This window comes from Mixophyes fleayi, chromosome 3 (genome assembly GCF_038048845.1).
Source record: "Mixophyes fleayi isolate aMixFle1 chromosome 3, aMixFle1.hap1, whole genome shotgun sequence".
Taxonomy (NCBI): Eukaryota; Metazoa; Chordata; class Amphibia; order Anura; family Limnodynastidae; genus Mixophyes; species Mixophyes fleayi.
In genome coordinates, this window is record NC_134404.1 from 290,999,534 (window position 1) to 291,026,238 (window position 26,705).

At 37.5% G+C, this 26,705-nt stretch overlaps 1 protein-coding gene across 3 annotated transcripts in view; it reads right to left on the reverse strand.

The window, feature by feature from the left end:
- SYNDIG1 (synapse differentiation inducing 1) overlaps positions 1-26,705 on the reverse strand; it is a 283,421-nt gene that overhangs the window by 94,687 nt on the left and 162,029 nt on the right. For all 3 annotated transcript variants that reach the window (XM_075203789.1, XM_075203790.1, XM_075203792.1), the window contains exon 3: positions 1,181-1,318. In XM_075203789.1, the coding sequence (XP_075059890.1) occupies positions 1,181-1,318 (138 nt within the window). The remainder of the gene's footprint in view (positions 1-1,180; positions 1,319-26,705) is intronic.

Consider the following 26,705-nt stretch of genomic DNA (forward strand, 5'->3'; position numbering starts at 1 on the left):
CTTCCAGAAAAATTTCCTGTGCCACTGGCCACCACACAACCCCAAGGCATAACAGATCTACCCCTATACGTAATGGTTGGCAATGTGTTCTTTTCTTTAAAAGCTTCATCGGCAGTAGTGTTTCTCATACTTCAGACGTTGCTTTTTGTGATGAGGGTATAGGAAAGGTATCTTTCTGTCATCTATTGCATACAGAACATTTTTGTGTACCCTTGATACAGGTGTTGCATTTTATATCAGACCAGTTTGAAAGCAGTTCTATCATAGACATTTCCAGGCCTTCCAGGTCTGGCCTTGACTTCAACAGATAAAACAATATTAATTAAAGTAATGGCAATGTGGCCAGTGTGATTCTGTGAATTGGAATCTCCTTCTGTTTAATTTCAAGTCCTGAATAAGCTGCTTAGAGGATCACATAGTGGTTGTGAGTAGACACAACATCCTGAGGCATCAGCATATTTATTCAACATTGGAGTGATCTTCACCTGACTTATTTTAATGTCAATCAAGTTTTGAGGACTAAAAAAAGGAATAACGAATCAACTATAAGGGTGCCCAAATTTTTGCACTTGCCACATTCACTGTTTATTTTATTCTCAACCCGATAAATTCAGCAAATGAATTAATAGTAATTGTGCATTAAAAGGTGCGGAAATATGTCATGTTTAAGTTTTTACCATGCAGGAGTTATGTTAATATAGAGATTCAGTGAAATATGCAATTTGACCAGAGGTGTCCAAACTTTTGTGCATAAAACTTCCCTTCAAAACACAAACCACTTGGGACTGCACAGTAATTAATTCACTTCCTAATGCTACTATTCCTTAGCCATTTATCAGAAATTAACAATATCAGCTATATTTGTAAGCACTACAAATGCAGGTAATAACTAAAATGTCTAATAGAGGTTATTAGCATTTGCTTAACAAAAAATTCAAAGACAAATAAAGCATCTCTGGCTGACAAAATATCCACTTGCAATTAAAGGCACAAAGTTTTGAATGCATGAATAATTTATCCATGTGATAGAACCAATGCTGTCCTATTGCTAAAAATGAACACATAATGTTAATCTAATGTAACAAGGAGTAGTATTTCTGGGAGACAGAAAATGCTGAGATTCATTATTTGGAGTATTTGACAGATACGTGTTAACGATTGTCACCAAACTCAAACTTACCTCGTGTGACAAATAAAAGGCAGCAATCCCCAAAGGCCAGAAACAGCACAGCATGGAAAATACGCTGAGGCCAAGGTGATCCCTTGGTGGCATCATTAAGAAGTTGTCTTCACTTTCTGTGTCACTGGAGTAGTCACTCTGTATAGAGCACAAATAACAAATAATTATAATGTTAATGTGATATAAAAATAACAGTATAAGCTGTGCTGGCTATGATGAACATAGTTGGGAACTTTTTACCTAGAGTATATTTTACACTTCAATGGGCGCTACACATCACCATATAGCAAAACACACTGTGAATTTGAGAATTTAACATCAATAAGATCCAGAGAATGTCCAGTAATTCTTCTGTATGGTAATATTCAATCAGAACCTCCCACAGTGATCATGTATTTATGCTGTTGTACATGGATATTTTTTTGCCTTATAAACTCAAAACTTAGGACTAGCTAAAATCTACAACATTCTTGATTTTTGATCTTTTTCCTCTGCTCTATATAGGTATAGTGTTCTTTGGATAGCAGATTAAGTACCTTTAAAGCACAAATCATTTTTCTTAGCAGTCCTCCTACAAACCAATATCTCCTTTTCAAAATCTCTCTGGAGACGGCAAAGTATGGATGCAATTTACACATAGGCTCACAACTCTCAGAATGTCATGTGAAGGTAGAGGGGAATAAGAAGTGGGAGAATTTTACAGTACACAGAGCAGGCAGAGTTTAGAGGGGCGTTCTAAAGTCTCTGCTCATTACATTGTGTGCCTAAGGCCCATGACCCAATGTAGAATTATAAAATCAAATCAAGGAACATAGTAAACAACATTTTTCTTATAGCTTGCCTCAGTGTATCATGATATTATTGCTTTAAACTTCTAAAAGAAGAGTATATAATGTGTGACTTTTAAGTTTTGCAAACCATGTGCTTTTGACTTACAGTAAAAAATCTGCAATGGTTGCAGAAAGCACATGTGCAGATGGTACATGAGATTGCTTATGTGCTGTGCTTAAAAATAGGCACACTAGTTCCTTTTTTTTTTAGTAAATGACCTCGAATGTCTAAAACATTTTTTTTTTAAATGTATTGATATGGAATCAATAGTAACTCCTAATTGTTTTAATGTGGTCATTTTTTATTGGTTCATATTTCTTTTCATCCTATATCCCCAAACAACATATATACAGATATATTCCTGCACAAAATAATAGAAATAACATCCTACATGCATTTAAAAGCTTTTACTAAAAATGTCAAGAACTACATAAAAAAATTAAAAATTAGATGTTGGTTATTTTTTCAATAAACTTTATTGTTCTGGTGTTAAATTTAGCATAGCTGCAGGATGGCAATGCAGGCTCTAAGCAGAGTGAGCAACTTTCAAAATGGCCCAATTATAGATGTTCTACCTAATGTTACACCACTGATAACCTATAGATTTATATCATTATACTGATTTTCATGTCATCATCAGTTTATAAACTAAGCAAAGTGGTCATGTCCAATTTTTGAACAGCATTTAATAATCCCTTAAAATAAACTTGTTTTAACTGAACAATGTAATCTTAACTAATAAACTGTAGTTTATTCCATGGTCATATACGTATTGATATGTGTTGATGGTGAGTACAGTGTTCCTTAACAGTGTTCTTAACTTAGGCACTAACAGTGAGGATTTTTTAACAATTTCCAGGTTGAGTACAAGATTCAAAAAGTGGATTATTTAAAATATTTCAATATTCACTAAACTCATAGATACCTCAGCTGTAACCACTTAGCATATATTGTATTATCTGCAATGTCTGGAGCTCTTTTAAAGCACTACATCAATTCTAGGTATTATAAATAAGTTTGTCATTGCATATTTTATCCATGGGGGCTCCTAAGAACGGAGCAGCATGAGCCCATCAAATATAGTTAATTATTATTAGTGAATTAAAAGGAAATACTAAAAATGTATTTATGTTAAGTATGTGAAGAGATTTTGGGGTGTTTGCATGGAAAAAAACGTAGTTCAGCTTTGTTTTTGCCATTTCAACGTAAATTAAATTAGAAACTGCTGATTGGGTAGCAGGACTAGTGTGAGGTAGGCAGGATAGTGGTGGGAATCGGGACTAAATATACTAAAGGAAACTACTTTTTGGTGCAAATTAAAAACATTCAAAAACTATCTAACAAGTTAGGTGCAGAGGGTCAGGATTACAAAAATATATTTTCTCAAAATAATCAATATAGGATCAAAAGTAGGGTAAGACTGCTGTCAAATAATAGGAGCTGCCCTAGCCTCTCCATATACAAAAAACACAAATACACAAGATTTTAATGAAAGCACTCTAAACCCTTGTAAAAAAAATAGTGAACCATACACAGATGGCAGAGTTAGTGACTGGACACAAGCTGCAATGCGTAATAAAGCATCAACATCTAATAAATGGATTTTTACATTTAGATGTAATAGATTTTGCACAAAGGAAAGCAGAAACTCCATTGGCAGATGTTTAATTTTTTTAAAAACTGTCAAAATGACAGTTCTTAGAGTGAATATATTTTTATAGACATTTAGACAATGCAGTTGAAACAAGAAGCTGCCAGAATAGCTGGATATGTAGTAAAATATGAAATAAGATAAAATCACAAATTGGGGACTGGTATGAGTCAGGAGGCAGAAGTAGCAAACTGTATCTTCTAAAAGGTAAGCAATTGTCACGATCCAGCATTCAATTGAGTCTGCGTGATGTGTGAGACAAAGGGTTAATCAAAAATAACCACCTGGTCTGTTTAAAAATAATTCAAACTCTCCCTGTCTGTTCCACACACTAACTTTACCAATTATGTCATCACCAAAGCTTTTTGTGAAGAGCTGACACTCTTACTCAGGAGGCCTTCGGTTCTCCCTTTAAACTAATCTATCACAATTCGCTTTCATCAGCGTCATTATTAACCAAATTATCTCCTCTGTTTCAACTATGTAGTGTTCTAAAACCAAGCTAAGTCTCACAAATTAATTTGTAAGTACAGAGAAACCTGAACTTATTCAGGAGAGTAATTTAATATTTAAAATAAATACACAATGCTTAAGATGAAAGCAATTAAGAAAATTACATACAAAGATATAAACCAACAGTTTCTGGTAAAATCAAAAGGATTAAACAACAGAAATTGGTAAAATCACAAATGAGCAACTTTTCTGCTTGCTGGGTGAACTGGAAAATGGGACACTTCATTCAAACTAATCCCAGCTACTCAGTCACCCAGTTGAGATGTCTTGACATATCACAGAATGACCAAGAAGGTGAGGGGTCTGTTTTGGAAAATTAATGATTTTGATATAACTTTATTGATAGATTTGAAGAGCTTTAGCTCTTACGACCCATGCCATAAATTGGTATTGGGTACTCATCTGTAACTACTTGTCTGGAATTCTCTATCCATAAATATCTCATGGGTAGAGCAGAAGAATTTAGAAACCAAATCAAAGAGATACAGTGATTTAGTCTCCCCCTACACTCTGTTTTAACCCATGGCTGGACACAGATTTCATCTGAGCCACACCAACCTATTATTATAAATTAATTCACAAACACATATTTACAGTTTTAGCTTGCATATGACAGCAATGATGCTAGGTACCTGTCAATCAGAACTTTGTTTAACAAAGTTACGCCATAGAATAGTTTTTTTTACTAAATGCCAAGCTATTGAATAGAAGTAAAAACGTTAATGACTGACAGCTTTGCAACACATGATCTTCAGAAACTTCAGTAAAACAATTCAATATGCCACACTCAATGTTTCAGCTTTTGCACGTCAACAGATGGCAATGTTTAAAGCCAAAATTATTTTGTGAGCAGGCATATATAATAAATATAAAGAGCCAGCTGAACACACAGGTACTTAAGTAACACAAAAAGACAATAAAGATAATTAAGATTAATCCCAAAGGACATACTAACTTCTATCAATATTATTTATTCAGATAAACCTTGAAACAGCTTTAAGAATTAGATATTTTGTTTAATGCATGCTTTATTATTGTTATTTATTTATATAGCAACAACATATTATGCACTGCTGTACAATCAGGAAATATATTGGATCATATTAGTCTATGCCCCAGTGGGGCAACAATCTAATTTCCTTATCATGGGCTCACAAACACTAGGGCCAAATAACCTACCAATATATATTTGTAGCATGGCAGAATGGGCGCACGGAGGATTTTTAAGGGGGGGTTTCCCTTCCACCTAAAAAAAAAAAAAAAAAAGCGAGAGAGCTGCTGCGCATGCGTGGGTGCATGCGCGGCAGCTCCGTTTAGGCAGCACTGTACTATACAGCACCGCCGCAGACGCTTCTTTGACAGCGCCGCGGCTACTATATAGTACAGTGCCAATATGTAGGGCACTACTTTAACGGAGGGGAGGGGTTTCTGGAGACCCAGAAACCCCCCCCCCCTGCGTGCGCCCCTGGGCAGGAATAGGAAGCTAGCAAGAATAAGAGGACATACAAACTCAAAGCAATTAGTGCTGTGGTCAGATTTGAACGCAATACTAATCAGTGTGCCATGAGGCCATGCATGTGAAGCTGGGCAAAACCCTGGCATCCAATGGTACTTTACTCTGATTTACTCAATTCTTCAGAGGATGCAACTACAAAAACTTTTTCCCTATATAGGAAACCCTTATTTACTTAAGGGGATTTTTGGGGGAAAAATCTGAGAGAATCACAAGAGGATATTGAAATAAACACAAAGAGACACCAGGGCGCAAGAAATTTATGGTGGGACTGGGAATATGTATGTATGGAGAATAATGCCAAATACCAACTGTATAGTTTTATGGCTAGAGCATACCGACAATATACTATTAACATAGGAAGTTGCCAATAATGTATTCTAGAATTCATCAACGAATTGAATAATAACCAACAGAATTTAAAGCTCACATTTGAGTCAAAAATCAATTAATTAATTTGAGAAAAGAGTAATGCAACTGAAACATAGATTATCAACTAAAGGTTACATAGATTATCCGCTACAGATTACAGTCCTAAAGTGATAAAATAATGGCTGTCACATAACTGGTAAATATCTAATATAATAGTCATTAATTATATAAACAATTCCTCTTTTTTCTTCTTCTCTATTTTACTGTGTAAGCTTGACTATTATTTCACATATTATTTTCCACTATTATATGCTATATAAAGTATTACAGTATCAATCCTTTTTAACAAAATATAATTTAATGATTTATAATAAATAATGATATCTGTTTTTTTTTTCAAATACATTGACATATTAATAAATAGACATACATAAAAATAAATACAATTATGCATATAAATACTGGATTAAATTAATAAATTATGTGTTTTTGTCTGAGTGAAACTCCCTCCTTATTTACCAATAAACCTCAATAGGGAAGTTTGGACATCTATAATGGATGCCTTTTGGTGAATAAAAGGGTATATCAGTATCTCCATACTTTCAGATTTAATATATACACAGTTTATCATTCAAATGAAAGAGTTTGAAAATATTGACAGCTAGCTAAATGAAATTAGAAATATCGTGCACGGTGGCTTAGTGGTTAGCACTGGGGTCATGAGTTTGATTCCAGACCATGGTCTTATCTGGGTGGCGTTTGCGTGGGTTTCCTCCGGGTGCTCCGGTTTCCTCCCACACTCCAAAAATATACTAGCAGGTTAATTAGCTGCTATTAAATTGACCTTAGTCTCTCTCAGTCTGTGTTTGTGTGTGTATTTTAGGGAATTTAGACTGTAAGTTCCAGTGAGGCAGGGACTGGTACTCTGTACAGCGCTGCGGAATTGGTGGAGCTATATAAATAGTTGATGATGATGATTATCTTGTCTAATAAGATACACAAGATATGGTAACAACTTAGAAGACTGACAGGATTATTCTAGGCAGATATAAATCTTTGTTAAGATCAATACAGAAAAAGAAGCACTTGAAAAAAACAACTGATATAATACTCTATATGCTTAACCATTTTTGATTCTTAGTAAATTGTATACTTTAGGAACAAGGATAGGGTGATTATATAGTCTTGTTTACAAATAATTCGTAGAACCATAATAGATGGGACATGACTCACTAAACCAAATGCCAGTCAGAAACACCAAAATAATAGGGATGTTGCACTGTGATATCCTGGAACGGAGTCCCTATCCCAATGAGTGAGAGGCTTGCAACTCACACCTGGTCATCTCATTGGAGGAAGATGAATATTGACCAAGTTTCTGTTATTCTAAACAGAGAAGAGGCACGATCACTGTTATTTCAATCCATTTTACTAATCGATGATAACAAGGTACCCCAATTGGTTAACCCCCATGTAAAAACCTTGTTCCGGTTAATTGACTTTCAGTCTTGAGAAAGCTCACATGGCAGAACGTGTATTAGCGTTTTAGTTGTGTACCGATGTCGGCCTTATCCATTATACAGCTTCAGCTGCAGACATCAATAATGCATGTTACTTTTGATATCAAGCTTGTTTAGTAAGACTATTGAACTGCCTTTAGTTGTGGCCATTAAGGACATAATAGTGAGACAGAGTATTACTAACTTTATATGCCTAAATCTTTCCAAGATTTACATACACATCACTAGCGGTCGTCATTAAGTACAAATACAATGATAGATTGTGACACTGGTCTTTCTGAAGGTGAGGGACTTTAGCAAAATAAATAAGCGTACTATAAATCCAAGAATTGGGAATTACCACACAGTGAAATATTACAATGTGGGCTATCTTAAACAAATCCCAAATTACAGCCAGAAGACTAATTGATTCTAGATTCTCTGAAAGTAATTTAAGTAATAACACTACCCAAGAATATATATAAATGTAAAAATAAAGCAGATGGACTATTAGTACCAGGGTGATAAACCATAGAGCCAAAATAAATAATCACTTCTATTTGCTTATTTTAAAGAAGAAACTAATGAGGATTTGTATCTAAACATCAGAATAAGAAAGCATTTATTACCATTTATATCACATATGATTGATGAGGCAGCATTGTAACACAACAATATTTTATTTCACATATTTTCCTTCATCACCATCATTTTGCTGCAGTAAAAAGCTCATACATTTTATTTGGATATCAATAAATATTATGGGCCTGATTTATTTAGGCAAAACGAATGTAATTCGGGCATAAGCAAGTCCATATTCAACTAGAAGCGGATCTGAAGAAAAGTGTATTGTTGAATACAGGTCTAGGTACGCTTTGCATACATGGCTTTTTCAGTACAGACACAATACAGTGCATCATATGTACAATATATATGTGGAATATAAAGTTCCAGTTGAATCCACAGAAAAAAAAATGAATTCACCTGTTAATAATATAGTCATTAATGATAACCATTAAAACGTTTTTTTTCTTTTCAATGAAATACAGTTATCATGATGTTGTTAATGTCTACTGTACATAAAATGCATTTTTACAGTTGTTCTTAATTGCAAACACATGTTCTAGCATACATACTCGACTATCATCACTATCGCTTGGCACTTACACATATGACCGAAGAACACATACCTTAGAGATGCCCAAACCTTGAATTGGAAACTGCTGCATGTGCTTGAGCTTGGCACGCCTTTACTGTAAAGTGCCTATGTGCATACGCCCATTCCCTTCCCCATTCCACTCATGAGACCATAGACTGTCAGTCATAAATGTTCTTTGTGCTGGAGGATTAGTTGCTTACAATTTCGGGACATGTGCAGAGCAATTTAGTGCAAAATACAGCATGTATCAGCATTTACATTCGTTAATGATTCAGGCCATAAAACTAAAACTTCTTTCTATATGTGTTACTTTTAGTCTTGGTTTAATTTTAATGGCAGCGCCTCCCTATAATAATGAGAATAAAAGACATTTATTCATAACTATTTATCTAATAAGGGACAGGGCAATTTCTGATCCTTAATATAATCCCCTGCGGTGGAACTCTTTCTCAGAACATTTCTGTATTCTGATCAGTCTTACAGTCACACAAAGTATTCTAACACTCTTCCACCATTTTTTTAGAATAATCTCATCTAGTTTTATGGGTCCTAGAAGGTCAGCCGACCATTTCAATTGGCCTTCTGAGGTTCTGGTGTATTTTTGGACTGGTAACACAGAAATATTTGTTCTGAATCATATGTGAAGGTTATAATAGCTGTTCTCAAAAGTATGTATAATTTTGTTCAATAAAAGACTGGTTTCCATAAAAAAAACAACACAATTCTATTGATCATCTCATGTTGACAATTCTCATGATGATGAGAGAGAGTAAAGTGGAAAATTGTTGTTTATGTGAGCGAGGAAAGTGACACATTTTATTCAATTGAGATTAGTGTTTAAGTTGTGTGCACATGTTGTGATCTGACTATTTGTTGTAGCTTCCAAGAAACTAGGTCATTGATTACATGGAGATGACCAAATTGCACAAATCTAGTTACAGAAGTACTGAGCCAAACAATCACAATATTTCCAGGTCAAATGATGATTCCACCCACATGGTTATCATTCAACCTGTTTACACTGATTCCCAATCAAATCCAATACATTAGGATCAGATTTAATTTCAATTGTTTTATAGCCCGTACAATGGTAGATGAATTTAAACAAAAATTGCCATATTGATGAACCATATAGACATCACACCATGTAACATCCTTGTCATGTTCATTCTTATGTTCTCACCAACAGCTGATGAATTTGTCAACTCTTCCATATCAGCTGTGCAGAGACCCAGAAATTGCAAGAGAATAAGTGAATTGAAAAAGACTGTGCTCAATCTCTATCAATTCAAGAGTATTGGTAACATCTCTTGGGAGAATTCAGACTATTTACCCTGAATAATGAATATAATCTCTTTTTGTCTCCATTGGCACTGGACAGTATAGGCCAATTTCTATACGTGCAGAAAAAGGATAAAGCGCTATTTTTCACCATAGTAAGTTGTTGTACAATAATTTTCATTCTAGGGGTGATTTTGGTTATGAGATATTGAGAGAAGACAGACACTAAATATTAAATAAAGCAAGCAAGTTGTCTGGGGCGTGGCTTGGCAGCCAAGCTGAATGGTCGAAGTGATACAGAGCTCAGACTCCTTCATACCAAATCCCTACCTGGGTCTCCTCCACACCCTCTGGACCCCCACAACACTGCAAGCCCCCTGTAGCCAGCTTTACATAGAAGAGTGCACTCAACAAGGTGCCTGGCCTACCTACCTCTGACTATAAGTTTCCCCTTAGTTTACCTTTAGGGGATGCAGTTGACCCTGCTGATCTCCCTGGGTTCCATTGCAGAGGAGCAGCATTGGCGGTATGAAGGCAGCTTGTGGACTCTCCAGAGAGGAAGTGGGCGATAGTTTTTCTGCAACTGGTGAATACTACATGGCACCAGCTTGCAAGGACCCTGTACTAGACGACCCTGGGCAACCTCTGTTTGGGGGACTCCCCCACCAGCTACGACCAGGCATGTCAGACGACCATCTCAATTGGACAGCAGATTATGAACTCACACTACCCATCTCAGACTTCCTCTGCGAGAAAAGTAAATGGCCGTCTGACAGCATTGTGGCACTCAAGCACAGAGCTACCTGCCTGTTTGCCCTGTGTTGCATGCTGCGGGACAAGTGCATAGTAAGTGCATAGCAGTTTTTATAAGTACAGAATATAACCTGCTGCACTGCAGACATATGCTGTTCACTGTATCTACCCATAGTGGTGTAAGCAACTGTCCTGGACTTTAAAGAAAGTGTGTCTGCCACAGAAAGGTAGAGTCAATTCTAACTAGCACTTATGCGCTCTGTCACTTTTACAGATTCTATTACACTGTTGACATCTAGTTGCTGTTTTGTATATCGCACCTGGGGACAATTCGTTATCTCTCTACAGTCTCTCTACAAATGCCCAAGGACACATTCTCTGGCACTGACGCTGTTATCCTCATGCATGTCTCCTAGCGTTCCTTGCTATTTTGCCGAATGCAAACATTTATGCAGTCCTTACTTCTGGGCTACAGCCATGGGTGCCTAGATATGGCCAGTGACAACCCATACAGCTACAAGTGTACTTTTTTACCCAGGTGAAGATCTTCTTGCAGTTAAATTTGTCTACTATCCGTGTGCCTATATGGCCAGGGACAGGAAAAGTTCTAAAAATAAAGATTATGGAAAATCAACATATATACCTCAAAGATCTGATATTCATGCCTTCCTGTAATCGTCTTCAGCTACAAATATGAGTGATACCACTTCATTGAGCCAATTCTTTCAGCTAAACATTACTTACTCTCAACCGTGGCTGAGACAGACAACCAACCTGCGGCCAGGGATCAACCGCACCTGAAAATTCTACAGATGCTCAAGTCCCTGTCTACTAAACAGGAATTGCTATAAAAAAAGGACTTTGAGGCATTGGAAGTCAACTACAGGAAGTGGGTAGACATGAAGCCACCACACTATAGACTGATCTTGCCCATCTCAGCCTCCGGCTGGTCGCCCTAGGGGAAAAAGACAACAGAGTAATGCTATAACACCTTACAAAATACAGTTGCTAATAAGGCTAAGACTCTGCAATGGCTACAATATAAAATGGATGACCTAGATAATAGGGGGTGCAGAAATAATTTAAGAAGAAGAGGAATTCCGGAAGACATTCCAACCCAGGGCATTGTGAGTGTGCTATCCAAGCTATTCAATAAGATATTGGAACCAGAACCTGACAACCTATCTACTTTTGACAGGGTAGACTGGGCTCTCCGCTCTAGAAGAGCGCCCTCAGATTGACCTAGCGATATTATCCAGTTGCACTATTTCTCTGAAAAAGAGGAGATCTTGCAGAAAGGGAAATGCCTTGAGGGCCTTGAATTTGATGTCCACGAAGTACAGGTGTTTCAAGACCTCTCTTGAGGAGAGGTCTTGAGGAGAATGTTGTGACCCCTTATAGATGAATTATGAAAGAAAAATATCAAGTACAGATGGGGTTTCCTCTTACAACTACAGGTTACCCATTACAGGAAATCAGCTGTTTTTCAAAAGCTGTCTGATGTTTCTACATTTTGTTTCACCTTTGAAGTTCAACTGGCCCAGCTTCCTTCTGACAGCTACACCTCCTGGGGAGGACAGATTCCAGCAGCTTATTGGACCTAAGAGAACCTCGAAAAAGGTACCAGAGTACTGTAAACTGGGAAGGCACCTAAACTGCTAGGATTGATATTCCTGCCTGCTTCAAACATTGGGTCACCCTTTTATGACTCTTCTTCATGACTCATCATTTTCAGCTGTTCTCTACTGCCCGAATGTTGGTTTACAGACATATGAACTCTGCGGTTCGAAGAAAGTTCTCCAAGTAAATACCTGATATGTTTACTTCACGTCTTTAAAGATGCTCTTAAAGATCCTCTGTTTCTTCAACCATGATTGTCCCTTTTTTATTCTTTTCTGCATCTCTACTGTTCTAAAAGGGTGTAGTGGCGATTTGGTGATATGGCCGATTTTGTGGGTCCCCGGGTTGACACCATGATCCCTCCTCAATGTCCTCTGGTTCATGTGAAGCTCTTCAATCTGTTTGGTTTTTCCTTTTATTGCATGATTATCACTAAGTACACCCTTTTTCATAGGTTATCCTACACACTGATGCTTACAACAATTTTCATTTTATGGTTGCTTCTGTCACTGACCCTCAGTGACCAAATGCTGCATAGGTCATTTCCAGATCATAGTGAGATTGCAACTTGCTATAACTCTTTGGAGCGATTTATTTTATTTTTTTGCTTCTTACAGATCTTTATACCAGTTATCATTACCATATGCATATTTTCATTCCCTGAACCACTTTTCTTCCCTTTCACTCCATGTCCTCACAACCCCAGCTGAGTTGTCCTGTGCATCCAATTGACCCATCACTGGGCACGCTCCAGCTGCCACTCGTGACAGCGTAACAATAATAGATAACCTTAATATTGTTACTCTAGATATTAAGGGCCTGAATATCTCAGGGAAAAAAATATCTAGGTTATAAAGAGACCTCCTAGCAGATAGGATAGACGTGGCCTTCTTACAAGAAACTCACATTAAACAAGGGTCAGCACCTCCTCTGCGCAGTCGCGCTTATCCCCATACATTCTTGTGTGATAATAAAAATAGTAAGACACTGGGAATGGCCATACTTCATCCAAACGGCTACCTATCCAAGATGTGGTAACACATAAACTCCTGGCAGGTAGAAGTTTACTGTTAAAATGTAAATTTTTCACCGATCCTTCAGATTTGTTAACGTGTCTGCTCCTAACCATAGCCAATATACATTTCTAAAAGACCTTCTCAATCAAGCGGACTCCCTGAAAGAAGGTATCCTAGTAGTTGGAGGAGATTTCAATTGGGTGCTCCACCCTGCTATCGATGTTTCTTTTGAGGTGGTTAGGCACTGTACCGTGATAAAACCTTCTTTTCCCATCCACATGGTGTATACTCCCGTGACACCTACACATGATCACGGACGTCATCATAGGTCAGGTCATCTGGTCTGACCATGCTCTGGAATACATGTCCCTTTAACTAGCCCAGTCGGGCTCTAGGCCATTTACCTGGTGGCTCAATTAACTTTTACTCCAGAATGCCCACTGTAAATACCAAATAGAGACAGCACTAGAAAAATACATCCTGTTCAATGACTCTCCAGACATAACCAAAGTTACAGTATAGGAAACCCACAAATGAGTCAGTCGAGGGAAAGTCATACAGTTAGGCCCATTCATGAAAAAACAAAAAGAAGCTCAGAAAGATGCCCTCCATAAAGCCTCCCTAGATACAACTATCCTTGTCAACCTGGCTGAAAGGAGAGCAGCACTGAATAAGTTGCAATCAGATAAAGTGAAATCTTCATAAGTGTCACAATCGGTTTTACCAGTGGAGGGGTAAGTCTGGCAAAGTTCAGGCCCGAGCAATGAGATCTCAAAGAGCTCAGACTTTTATCAAAACACATCAAAAACAAGATTGGGAAGCTCTGTCACTCATGGGCAGAGATATCTGTGACACTACATAATTATTACTCTAAACTTTACAATATATCCTAAAACACTTCAGCAACTGATAGGTTTCTTAAACAAGTAAACATTGCCTCTTATCTAAAACAGTTTAACTTACCTATGCTTACTGATGAGGACAAGCAGTCACAGGAGAAAATTTTTCCAGCTGGAGAGCTAGTGGAGGCTTTAAAGACGATCTCTTCTGGCAAGAGCCTTGGTCCAGACAGCCTCACCATTTCTTATTACAAAACTTTCAAAGACAAGCTAGCACCTTTAATGCTTCAGGCTTTTAACACCATTTCTGATCAAATACCTTTTTGCACCCATTTCCTGGCAGCACACATTACAGTCTTGCCCAAGGAGGGGAAGTACCCGTCTCCATGACCCAGCTATAGATGATCTCCCTACTTAATGTGGACATCAAATTGTATGCAAAACTCATCGACAATAGATTGAAACGTATTCTACCTAAATTTATTTTGATCAAGTGGGTTTTGTCCCGGGTCACGAGGCTTGAAACAACATCATTACACATCCTCTTCCAATGCACCCTTGATCCTACTATCCACAGACACCAAAAAGGAGTTTGATAGGGTAGACTGGGAATCTATGCTGGGAATACTTGGCTACTTAGGACTAGGTCCTGCAGGGCTCTGGAGGATCCGGGCTTTAAATACAAGTTCGACGGCCAAGATCAAGATCAATGGATATTTCTCTGAACCGATTGGGATCACCAGCTGCATGAGACAGGGCTGTCTGCTGTGATATTTGTATTATGTATGGAAGCAATAGAATAGTCCATTAGGGCTAATTCAGATGCCTCAGAACTCCGGATGGTGAATAAAGAATTTAAACTGGCTCTTTGTGCTGATGATCTTGTGGCTGTTCTTACAGATCCTATTGTCTCGATTCCCAATTTGATGTTTGTATTTTGAGATTAGGAGAACCATCTAATTTCAAAATTAATTATACAAAATCTATTGCCCTCAACATCTGAGCTTCTCCATGTCACACCTGAGGAATTGTGTGTATCCAAACTGGGTTGTGTCTCTGGATGTGAACTGGTGGCTACGTGCACAAAGCTGGCTGGCCTGATTATGTCCTTTCAGTGCAGGTGGTGGTCACTGAGAGTTCAGGAGATCAAAAAGTATGAGAGGCACAGGAGACTGGCAAGAAGTCAAGAGTAGCAAGATGGTGATCAGATTAACAAAGAAGACCGGACTGGAACCAAAATGCTGGAACGGACTGGACCCGGAATGCTGGTACCGGAATTCTGAGACTAGAATGGAACCAGAATGCTGGGATTGTAATTCTAGAAGCAGAATGATGGGACTGGAATGCTGGAACTGGAACCGGAATAGAACTGGAATGCAGGCTCCCCTACCTGAGCAGAAGGAATTGAGTAGACTGCAGATTTTTAGAAACCAGGTTGGTCTGGAAACAGGTTAAGGCTCCAGGAAATCCTTTTATGATAACTGCTATCAGCTAATTGGAGGCTGTGGTCAGCTGAGGTGAAGCAGCCCTCTGACTGGCTGAGAGGGAGCTGGTGACAGAATCCAATATGGAAGTTCGCATGCACTGCTTTTGGAGAGACAGACTGGCCAACATCCTGCCTAAAGATCTGGGACTAGCAGAGTTTGCGGACCGCAAGGACAGCTTAGAAAGACAGTGGAAGGGTAAGTAACAGGACTTGAGAGCTTGATGCGTGACACTCCAGGTGTAGTTGAAAGCCTGAAGCATTCCTTCGCTTTCACCTGGCATCCCACCCAGTTAAAGTACCTCAGGGATATTATCAATAGTGATGTGTCCAAAACATTTGCGGACACCTTCTTACCCATAACCACAACAATTCACAAAGACTAGAGAGACTGGCACCCTAAGGGTTTTTCCTTCATTGAGAGAGTTAATATAGTTAAAATTAACCTACTCCCAATAATCTTGTATACTTCCCGTACATATTCCCAACCTCTGGTTCAATGACTTACATCGGGCGATGTGTGAAGACCTTGCTTCAGTCATGATATCCTTTACAATCACAAACATGTAGGAGATTTACAAGTGCCAAACTTCACCACATATCAACACTGTAATTCTGAATAGAATCTTAGATTGGACGAGAAGCATGAGTGTTAAACAGTGGGAGTGGGTGGATGGATTCATGCTGAAAGCTCCCCCATGCTTCCTCTATACCCCCTTCCCCCTGAGCGCGAGTATTAAGATCAGTTGGGACACTACCAAGCAGTAAATGGCAGGAGGATGAATTGTCCCTAAGAAACTGTTCGCCCATCACCCCATGGCAGATTGGTATCTCAGCCGGAGAAAGCACATAAGATAGAGAGGTGAGCTGGCCACCCACCTCTTTCAGATACTTTGAATCCCGTTGGCTGGATTGAGAAATATGCTAGTGCTGTAAGGTATAAATAGCACTCACCATTTCTCAGCAGCCACTAATTTCTGTCTAGTGGGATCATTATCTGAGCCACCATTTTTACAGTAAGTTGACTGTGCATTATAGTATATACTATAATCTGTAGCATATATGGAATCTGATTACCATAAACTACTGTTTTGTGAAGTAAATATTTATTGAACTCCCTTCAGGCTATATTTCCAATTTGCATATGTGTGTATATATATATATATATATATATATATATATATATATATATATATATATATATATATATATATAAAATACATTTGCTATGAAGCATTTTTGAATCTACTGTGAATTTTGTTAAAGTGTTTGTGGTTTATTTATACTTCTATTAAATGTAATTTTGTTTATCTGGGAGCCTTCTTTATTTCTGCCATATTCACTGTAAGGATTAGTGTTACAAATTTAGATTGGCGATCCTTATTGTGCTGCTGTTTTTATGATACTGTACAAGGGAGATGACACTACTCTCCCTAAGGAGTTGACTTTCTTTTCAAATGTATACATATTTATTTACATATTTAGAGGTATATACTTATAAATGATTTAGCAAATTTTGTGTTGGTTTTGAGTTATAGAAACCCAGTATAAAGTCCTATCCAGGTGGCACCGGTGTCCCAGCCTGTTGGTTAAGATGTACCCTGGCCTCACTGATTTATGTTGAAGGTGTAAATTTCCCACTACATATATTTGGTGGGAATGCACCACACTCTGCCCCTTCTACGAAGCTGTGATACTCATATCTAAGGAAATCACTGGGGTTGAGGTTCAAAATTGCCCAAGTTTTTGGCTGCCTACTGTTACTGAAACGGCCATTTCTCAGTGCAAGAAATCCATTCTGAAATATCTTATTTGTGCTGAAAAGGCTGTGATACTGGTTTACTGGAGGTCTCCAATGCCACTCTCCATAAATGAATGGTTCGCGAGATTGGACTTTTAAATGTCCATGGAAGACCTGATTTTATTATCTGGAGACAAGTTCTGTGAATATTGCGCTCTGTGGTTCAACTGGATGTAATCCAAAGACACTCCGTTGCTTGCCCTTTGGAACAATTGAGTTCTGGACCTTACCCACCTAGTTTATCTGTCATTTGGTTACAGGCACATGTTCTACGATATATCGAAAAAATTAAAATTATGTCCCCAGTTTCCTCATTCTCCTGCTTTCCTACTTCCTCCACTCTTCCTTCCCCTCCAATATTCTGCATGCAACATATTGTGAAGGGGGACACCTTCAGATTTAAGCTACTTTTTGGAAACACACTCAATCACAAAAATGTTATGTTTGAATGTAGGCTTAACCTGTGAGAATATCCAAAGATATTAAAGATATTTACAAACAAACATGCAAATATGAATATAAGATAGGGGAAAAATATCATATAATGAGAAGAGAAAAGCAAAGGATAAAATAGTATATTCAGTTAATCTTTTAAGCATCACATTACCTACATAAAAAAGTTAAAGTTTACAAAATTTTCTCTTACGCAATGTTTTTGAAATAAGCAAGTTAAATCACAGGACTGTGATTGTGGAGAGATAGATTCTCTCAAAGAAATCTTTACTAAACTTCAAACATCTGTTTTTGTACCTGGCCAGAACTTAGAGATAGCAAAGCAATGTTCTTCTACTATATTATTGTAGCAGGGGATATGGCAGGAGCAATAGACAATTTATCATTTCGATGCTGTTTCAGGAGCTTGGCACATTTTTTTGCATCAAGAGATTATACTTTGATCAACTTTATACATGAACCATGCAATATGGGTTCAGAAAGCAGGAATATAAAGATCACAGAGCATTTCAAAGTTAGAACCTTCGGGATGAGTCTGAAGCAAAGTCACATTAATCAAGCACAGTGTACTGTTTCAGCTGGCTAATTCCTAGCTTCAAATCCTTAGCACAGGGAAAACATTGGTTTCTTTGGGCTAGGTAAGGGAAACGTGATTTCCTTCCAAATAAGAAAATAAAGCTCCATGTTCGTTTTTGATGCTTTCAATCAGGCAACCATGTCACCTTTTTTTGTTTTCCATGTTGTCACTCTGACCCTCGCATAAGGATTTAACTTACAAATGTAAACTACTACTTTGCAGTGATTGATGGTTTGGTGAATTGTTTCTGTCAGAAGCTGCTTTATCCACATTGGAGCATGCACCGGATGAGCCCACTGAGGTTTGGAAAATGCTAAACTCTGCGCTTTTTAAAACATCCTGACATCCTTCTGTCTCCCTGGTGCTTAGTGGTAGAGTTTGGAATCTTACAGAAACTGCAAACCATATAAATACTATGACAAAATCTACAAGCATAAAATAACAGACACTAGAATGCGTTCAACAATGAACTACTAAGCAGATTTTTTTTAAACTCCTCTTTAAAATTGGTGACTAAAAGACATAAAACAGTAATGTAGTTCTTTCAAACTTCACAAAATGCTTGCAAAGTCACCAATACCTGTATATAATGTCCAGGGATATTTGCTAATGGAAGATTCTTTGACATCCAAAGTTATATTTGCGCATGTTACACTGAACTGCAGGATTTATACTTAGTAATTAACCAATATGCAAATAACTTAGAGACCTTAATAAATATCACCATCATCATCATCATCAGTATCACCATTTATTTATATAGCACAACCAACTCCTCAGCTCTGTAGAGAGAATGTTTGTCATTTACATCAGTTCTTGCCCAATTGGAGCTTACAGTCTAAATTCCCTAAAACACACACACACACACTCTAGTGTTAATTTTGGGAGCAGCCAAATAATCTACCAGTATGTTTTTGAATTGTGTGGGAAACTGGAGCACCCGGAGAAAACCCACTGTTGGCAGGCAGAAGTGCTAACCACTAAACCACCGTTCAGTCTACAAATATGTAATGTATCTTTTTTTAAAGAATGGCACAGCGACACAACAGGGCAGGGGAAGAGGGCCCTAAAGAGGAGTCCTCGCAATTCAGGTAAGGGGGATCAAAGGTTATGCTGAAATTACTGTATTTTAAGAATTTTGGATCAAGGTGGAATTATCCTTTAAAGGTAGGACACAATTACATTTCATTATCATCACCATTTATTTATATAGCGTCATTGATTCCGCAGCGCTGTACAGAGAACTCATTCACATCAATCCCTGCCCCATTGGAGCTTGCAGTTTTAATTCCTTAACATATACACACACACACACACACACACACACACACACAGAGAGACTAGGGTCAATTTTTGATAGCAGCCAATTAACCTACTAGTATGTTTTTAGAGTGTGAGAGGAAACCGGAGCACCTGGAGGAAACCCACGCAAACACAGGAAGAACATACAAACTCCTCACAGATAAGGCCATAGTCGGGAATTTCACTCATGACCCCAGCACTGTGAGGCAGAAGTGCTAACCACTTAGCCACCATGCTGCATTTGTATAAAAGCTGCAGGTATATAAATTTTATCTCAGTGTAACACAAAGCCCAGACAGATTCCACAAACAAGAGACATCAACTCATCTAAGCTCCAATGTCAGATCTGCAATTTAAACTTGACTTTGTAATTATTCTGAAGAGATGATCTATCAGATTGAAGGGCTTTTTATGGACATTAAATTTACTTAAAAATGAAATTAGAACAGATGTTTATAAAACTGCCAGCAACATATGTTGCATAATGAAATAATTAGACTGACAGTTTGACTGGCAGTCAGTCACTTTGACAGTTTTATTATTTCTAACTTTAATTTGTAAGACTTTCTAAAAGTGTCTTCAGAGTCCTAAGCACAGCAATCCTGGAGAGCTATCTGTTTCAATTCCCTGGATCAGACAGGGAGCAAATTACACACTGTGAGAGCGCTTTTTCAGTCACTTGACTGCTTTAAACAGAGTACAGCAACATGGTTTATGTAATATGGAACATATCAGTGCTTGACAGAAGCAGATAAAACAGAAGTGGTCACTGTTAACAATAGAGCATAGTTCCAGCTTTTTTATGACTTAAAGTAAGGAAAATGTAACGTCACCCTAACACCCAATAATTTCTTACCATCAATAATATTCAATGATCTACATGTATGGCACATAAAACATATTAATCATAAAAATCTTTTATAAATATGAGTAAGCAAGTATGAGAATTTCACCCAGTAAATGACAATGGTAGTGTTATGATGTATGATTGAATGATCATATTTCAGTAATCTCTTTTCTGTACATGACGATGCTCACTAAATTGAAGGTTATCATATTCAGATTGTTCTGTGTATTTTCAAATCATCAAATGAAATGGTTGTAATAACGTTTTAAATAATATTCATAGGATGGTTGTGTTTGTGTTTGCTGGTAATCTAAGAATCATAGTTTGACCTTTAGAAGACATTGCTTTTGGTCTTCAGTTGAGAGTTGTTAATAACCTTTAATTATCCATGACCTATTTTGATTTTTACCACTAACTTTTCTAAGTCATATCCTTCTGAACCTATATACCCAGTAATAATCTTATTTATAAAAGAACAGACTCCTTTTTACCATGGCAGAGGGGTCTGACATTGCAACTTGGTGTGAAGACCAAAGTTGATGGTTGCAGGGAAAAATGCAGATCTGGAGAGTGGCCTGGGAGAATCATGGAGATGGCTCATGGTATGGTTTAATTAAGTCTAGAGAATTATATTGTGAATTTTGGGAGGTAATATATTTGGTTACTATGAAATGAAGCCTTGTTGTAAGTGCAAATTTTACTTCATACTGAGCCTAGTTTAACACAACAATGAAAAGTCTAAGGTCACTACTCTGTGCTCTTGGGGAACCTTGGTCCTTTCACCTGATTACTGTTAGTATGTGTCTTCCTTCTTACCTCATACCATGCTACAGTCCTTATCGCATGCAGCTCTCTCCCAAATTAATCAGTAACAAGTCAAGTGGACAAGTCACTGCATCCAACAAAATCAGATTACTCAAATCCTGAAATATCCTGAGTTATTGTGAACATAAATAATGCTTTGATTGGCTACTGGAAATTTTAAAAAAAACCTCTGACCCAGCTTAAATACAACTTAATAAGTGAGTTGGGCAGTAACGTCTGAATAAAAACTACAGATAAATGTCCCCAACATTTTGGTTGGTCAGTGATGAAACATTATTGTACCATGAAAGGGCTACATCAGACTGCTATTTTGTGCTCTTAGATTTACAATATTAATATGGGGTATATATGTCCTGGTGGCACGTGAACTATCAGAATACTAACCCCCCCTACCCACCCCAAACCTTTATGTATCAGTTAGATTGATATAGCTTTGGAGGAGTACCTATTAGTTGCAACTTCTTCCATTGTCCCATAGCTTTTGTCAACTACTCCTGTCTCCAAAAGTTAAATATTTATATTTCCTTACTACAAAAATACTAAGGTTATTTTTTGAGCATGGTAGATTGTACTAAAGGGTTTGACATAGGGTTCTATTTATCAAAGTGAGATAAGCCCTAAATACGGTGAAAACTGTTTATATTGGTGGATTTAGAGCTTCTCCTTAGTTATCAAAGCCCTTGGGTAGGTAAGGACTATCACCAGCCTTAGCCTTCGGCATGGAACATTTGTGGTACAAGTACGGCCACTGTTCGTGCTAGATTTTTCCCCCCTATATTTATTACATTTAAAAATAATATTTTTTATGTTTTTTAAATGAATCTGGAACTGGTAGTCCTTGCATCCAGTTCCAGTGAGCATGTATGAGCCGGTTTGCTGAGCTCACGCATATGTACAGTGTTATAGGATCCTGTGTGTTCCACCATAATAATGATACAATGCTTTTGATCTTATTAATAACTAATCTCATTAATTACTGGGATATAATGCAATTTGCAATTTTTTCACTATTTTAGTCATGTGGAATAGCACGCACCCATGACATCTCAGATGTACTTTAGAGGCATTATTTTACGCAACCTTTTTAAACATTTGCCTTGTATCACGCCAACCGTAAACAAGGAATCCCAGTTGTTAGGCTTACGCTTCCCAACTAGAAATGCATAACAGCGACTTATGTGATTCCTTTGTTTGATCAGGCTTTATACCTAAGTATTACACATCTGTTGACCTCCATGTCAGATAGCCCAGCATTATGTGTTAATCGCTACATAAATACCAATCGATCATTCACTTCACTATACTGCATTATCTATATAAACAAACAATAGATTTATGCTTTCCCTTAGTTATCTAAACAGATACAAGGTACAAAATATTTTACTTTACAAAGATATCATTGAGATCAGGTATGCAGTACATAAAATGCTTACATACAATACAGATAATACATTATAGCTTCAGCAGAGATGATGTTAATATAAATTTTACTAGGTTATTTAAGAGGTAAGTTTATATACTATTCTGTTGTTGTGTTAACTTTAGGTTTCAGTAATCCTCATTTGTGTATTTAAATTCAGGGATTCCTTTGTGTGTGTGTGTTTGTGTGTGTGTGTATGCTGAAAGACAGAAATTATGTATGGGAGTGTATTATCAGTCTTTGTGCTTTGTGTATGCATGCTTATGGAGAGTGAGAGAGAGAAAACAAGCATGTGTGTGTGTCTGCTTAAATAGGAAACATGTATGCATGTGTGCAAAGAGGATGTGTTTGAGGGAGATAAATGAGCATGCATCATGCCTGTGTGCATGTGTGTGTTTAATAAATGAGAGAGAGAAAGACAGAGAGAAAGAGCAATGAAAGTATGAGTAACGGGAAGATAAATGAGACATAAATAAGTAATTAAAGTAACAGCATGCCTGAGATAGGAAGTATTAAGGAGGAAGGGGAGGGGACCAGCAATTGTGAGCATGTGTTTAGGAGAAAAGCATTTAGTCTAAATTCCCTAACACACACACACACACACACACACACACACACACACACACACACACACACACACAGAGACTAGGGTCAATTTTGATAGCAGCCAACTAGTATGTTATTGGAGTGTGGGAGGAAACCGGAGCACCCGGAGGAAACCCACGTAAAGACAGGGAGAACATACAAACTCCACACAGATAAGGCCATGGTCGGGAATTGAACTAATGACCCCAGTGCTGTGAGGCAGAAGTGCTAACCACTTAGCCATATATGTATATATATGTATGTATATATATGTATGTGTATATATATATATATATATATATATATATATATACAGATTGCAGGGATAAAATGTAACAGATATCCAATGTTCAGTGAATGTCCTAAGCTTCTAGGTGTGTGCATGCGTATGTGTACGGGCAGAGAGGGTTTTTTCAGGTTGGTTTAGAGCTTAACCCAGAATTCACTGCTTCAGGTGGGGGCGGTTAACTTCACTACACCCCCCTCACAACAGCACAACAGCACACAGAAGCATGAGTCACTACTCTGTGCTTAGCTGTACTAAAATGAAATGCTTCCTGCCATATGCCACATGTTTTCTGTGTTTGGAATGCTTCCTGCCAAAGGGTTGGGTACGGTTTTTCGGTTCTGAAAAACCCGACACCCATTTTACCTACAAATAAAAAAGTTAAGTCTATTAATATTGCCATAGTTTTTTAACTCTTTAGGTTTTTATTTGTAGTTAAAATGAGTGTCGTAATGGTGGTAATCTTAACGATTACCACCGCTGCCAAATGCCACATGTTATTATGTTTGCTTGTTATTCTCTGGCTTCCAGACAATTCTTAATCTGCACATGCGTTCGGTGTGTGCAAACCGCAGTGGAACGCTAGTGGTCATTATGCATTACTCAAGCTCTGCCCTTCACGATTGCATCATCACAGGTGCAGCAGCGGTGATATAGGTGCTCCTACACATATAGTATCGAAGCACTGGCCAGGCAAACAGTAAGACTCCTCTTTATAAATTAAGAGGGCAGCGATTATCTATTGCAGTGATAGGCAGCTATAGAAGATTTTCAATTTATAAGGGTCATGATAAATAGACCCCTTAATATGGTATTATGTGAACCAAAGCCTAATACTGCACAAACATGGAAAAGTATAATAACAATTTAATAAGTATAAAGAAAAACTTAGTATAAAAGAAAAAAAATAATAGTATGTATAATATATTATATTTAAGATATATAGCCCTCAAAGGGGCATATTCAATTGTCCGGCGGGATTGCCGAAAATCCCGCGGACCGCGCAGGATTATCGCTATTACGGTAATTCTGCGCGGAAGCTGCGAGCTGAAATCCAGCGAGAGATTACCGTATTAACGGTAATATTTTTTGAACGCTCGAACTTTGGGACAAATGAATATGCCCCAAAATGTTATTCATCTGAGTATATGTATATTGATTGCACACATACTCTGTATTCACTATACTTCATTGGTGTATTGGGGACATGTAATCACTAATTAAATAATTCAATATAGCAGATCTGTTTTTACTTAATTATTTTATACTTGAGTGTGTTACCGCAAAACGTACAAACATGCTAAAGTTTTAAACATGTAAATTATAATGTCTTTATACAATTCATTTTTTTACCAGTTTCAATTCCCCCCCAAAAAATGAACATTATATAAACTGTGCTCATGCATCATATCACTGTGTCAGGCCTTTCAGAAAGACAGAAATCTACTTTGAGATCTGGACATATGAGTGACAGAATTCTATGTGAGTTTGATTGATACCAGGAGCTACTGCACATGTCTGTTCTGTTCTGTGTATTTCGAACCAGCCTGAAAAGTCACTGTCCCTTATTATGAGCAGTGCATATTGTCATCCAACTACACTTGTGGTGCTGGAAAGGTGGTTTGAAAGCATCTACTTTTGATTAGTGGAAAAGGTTCAACATTTTTAAAACATTCACCTTTCTGATGGGACCACAACATACCTCATTAAATCCATTGTGAGTAACATTTTACAGGTTTGTGCTTATTACCAGTTTGTAGATATGGATTTAAAAATGACTCTGTTTGACCTATTACTATAACGGACTTCCTAAATAAATTATATCTTCCTGTAATTTGCAGTACATAATGTTTTAACCAATCTAACCACGTTGAGAGAGAGATTGCCAGTTACCTTTAATACTTTGGTAGAGTTGCTTGATTACTCATCTGCAAGTGACAATTGTAGCAGAGCACTAAGGATAGGAATGGTATTTTAACTAGCCCTAAGGGACCTTCTGATAGGAAAGGACTTCAGTATATATATCCTTGCTTGGCTTATGTTGTGGTAATTAACTGTAGTCAGTTTGATTGATTTATCTGAATTTAATGGGTTTCCCCCACGGACTAGTTTTCAGAAGCATTTAGGGATACTGTGGTTCCACTTCCTGCCCATTCTAAGCACTATGGGTGTTACTATACGTGTTATATCTGTAACCCAACATGAAGATGATAGACAAGCATGCAAACATGTCCATAAGAGAGACTTTGCATAGAATTAGAAAAACAAAAACACGTAAAAGGTCATTTACAATGCTTGAAAACTGCTGTCTAGCATCACAAATGCTGTTTTTTACATTATGCATTTATTTTAATTTTGTTCTGTTTTGCCTACGTTTATTTGGGTTCCAATATAGCTTAGCATGACTATATGGCAAAGACAGCAGTGGTGCAAAACGTGTCATCTGATGCTGAGAGCTGGACAGAGCTGGGCAGACCAGGGCATTTATTTATTAGTAGAGATGGTCACTGACCCCCATGTTTTGGTTTTGGATTTGGATCTGGATTACCTTTGTGTTTTGGTTTTGGAAAAACCGCCCTTGTGTGTTTTGGTTTTGGTTTTGTTTGGTTTTGTTTTTCAATTTGTTCCAAAATTACATTTTTTTGGGCTAAAATAACATAATTTATTGCTCCACCTGTTTCTTAGATAAGTGAGGTAATTCTGCAACTAATAAATGTCAACGAGCGCTGAAGCAAAGAATCAATGTAGGTCTTAAACCTAGGATCAAGCACAGTCGCCAAAACGTAGTGATCCGAATTCAAGATTTTATTTTACTCTTGGATCATTGCGAAGCGAATTAAGTACTTGATTTACAAGGCCAACATACTTTGCGGAATTGCTTTCTTTCATCTCCTCCTTC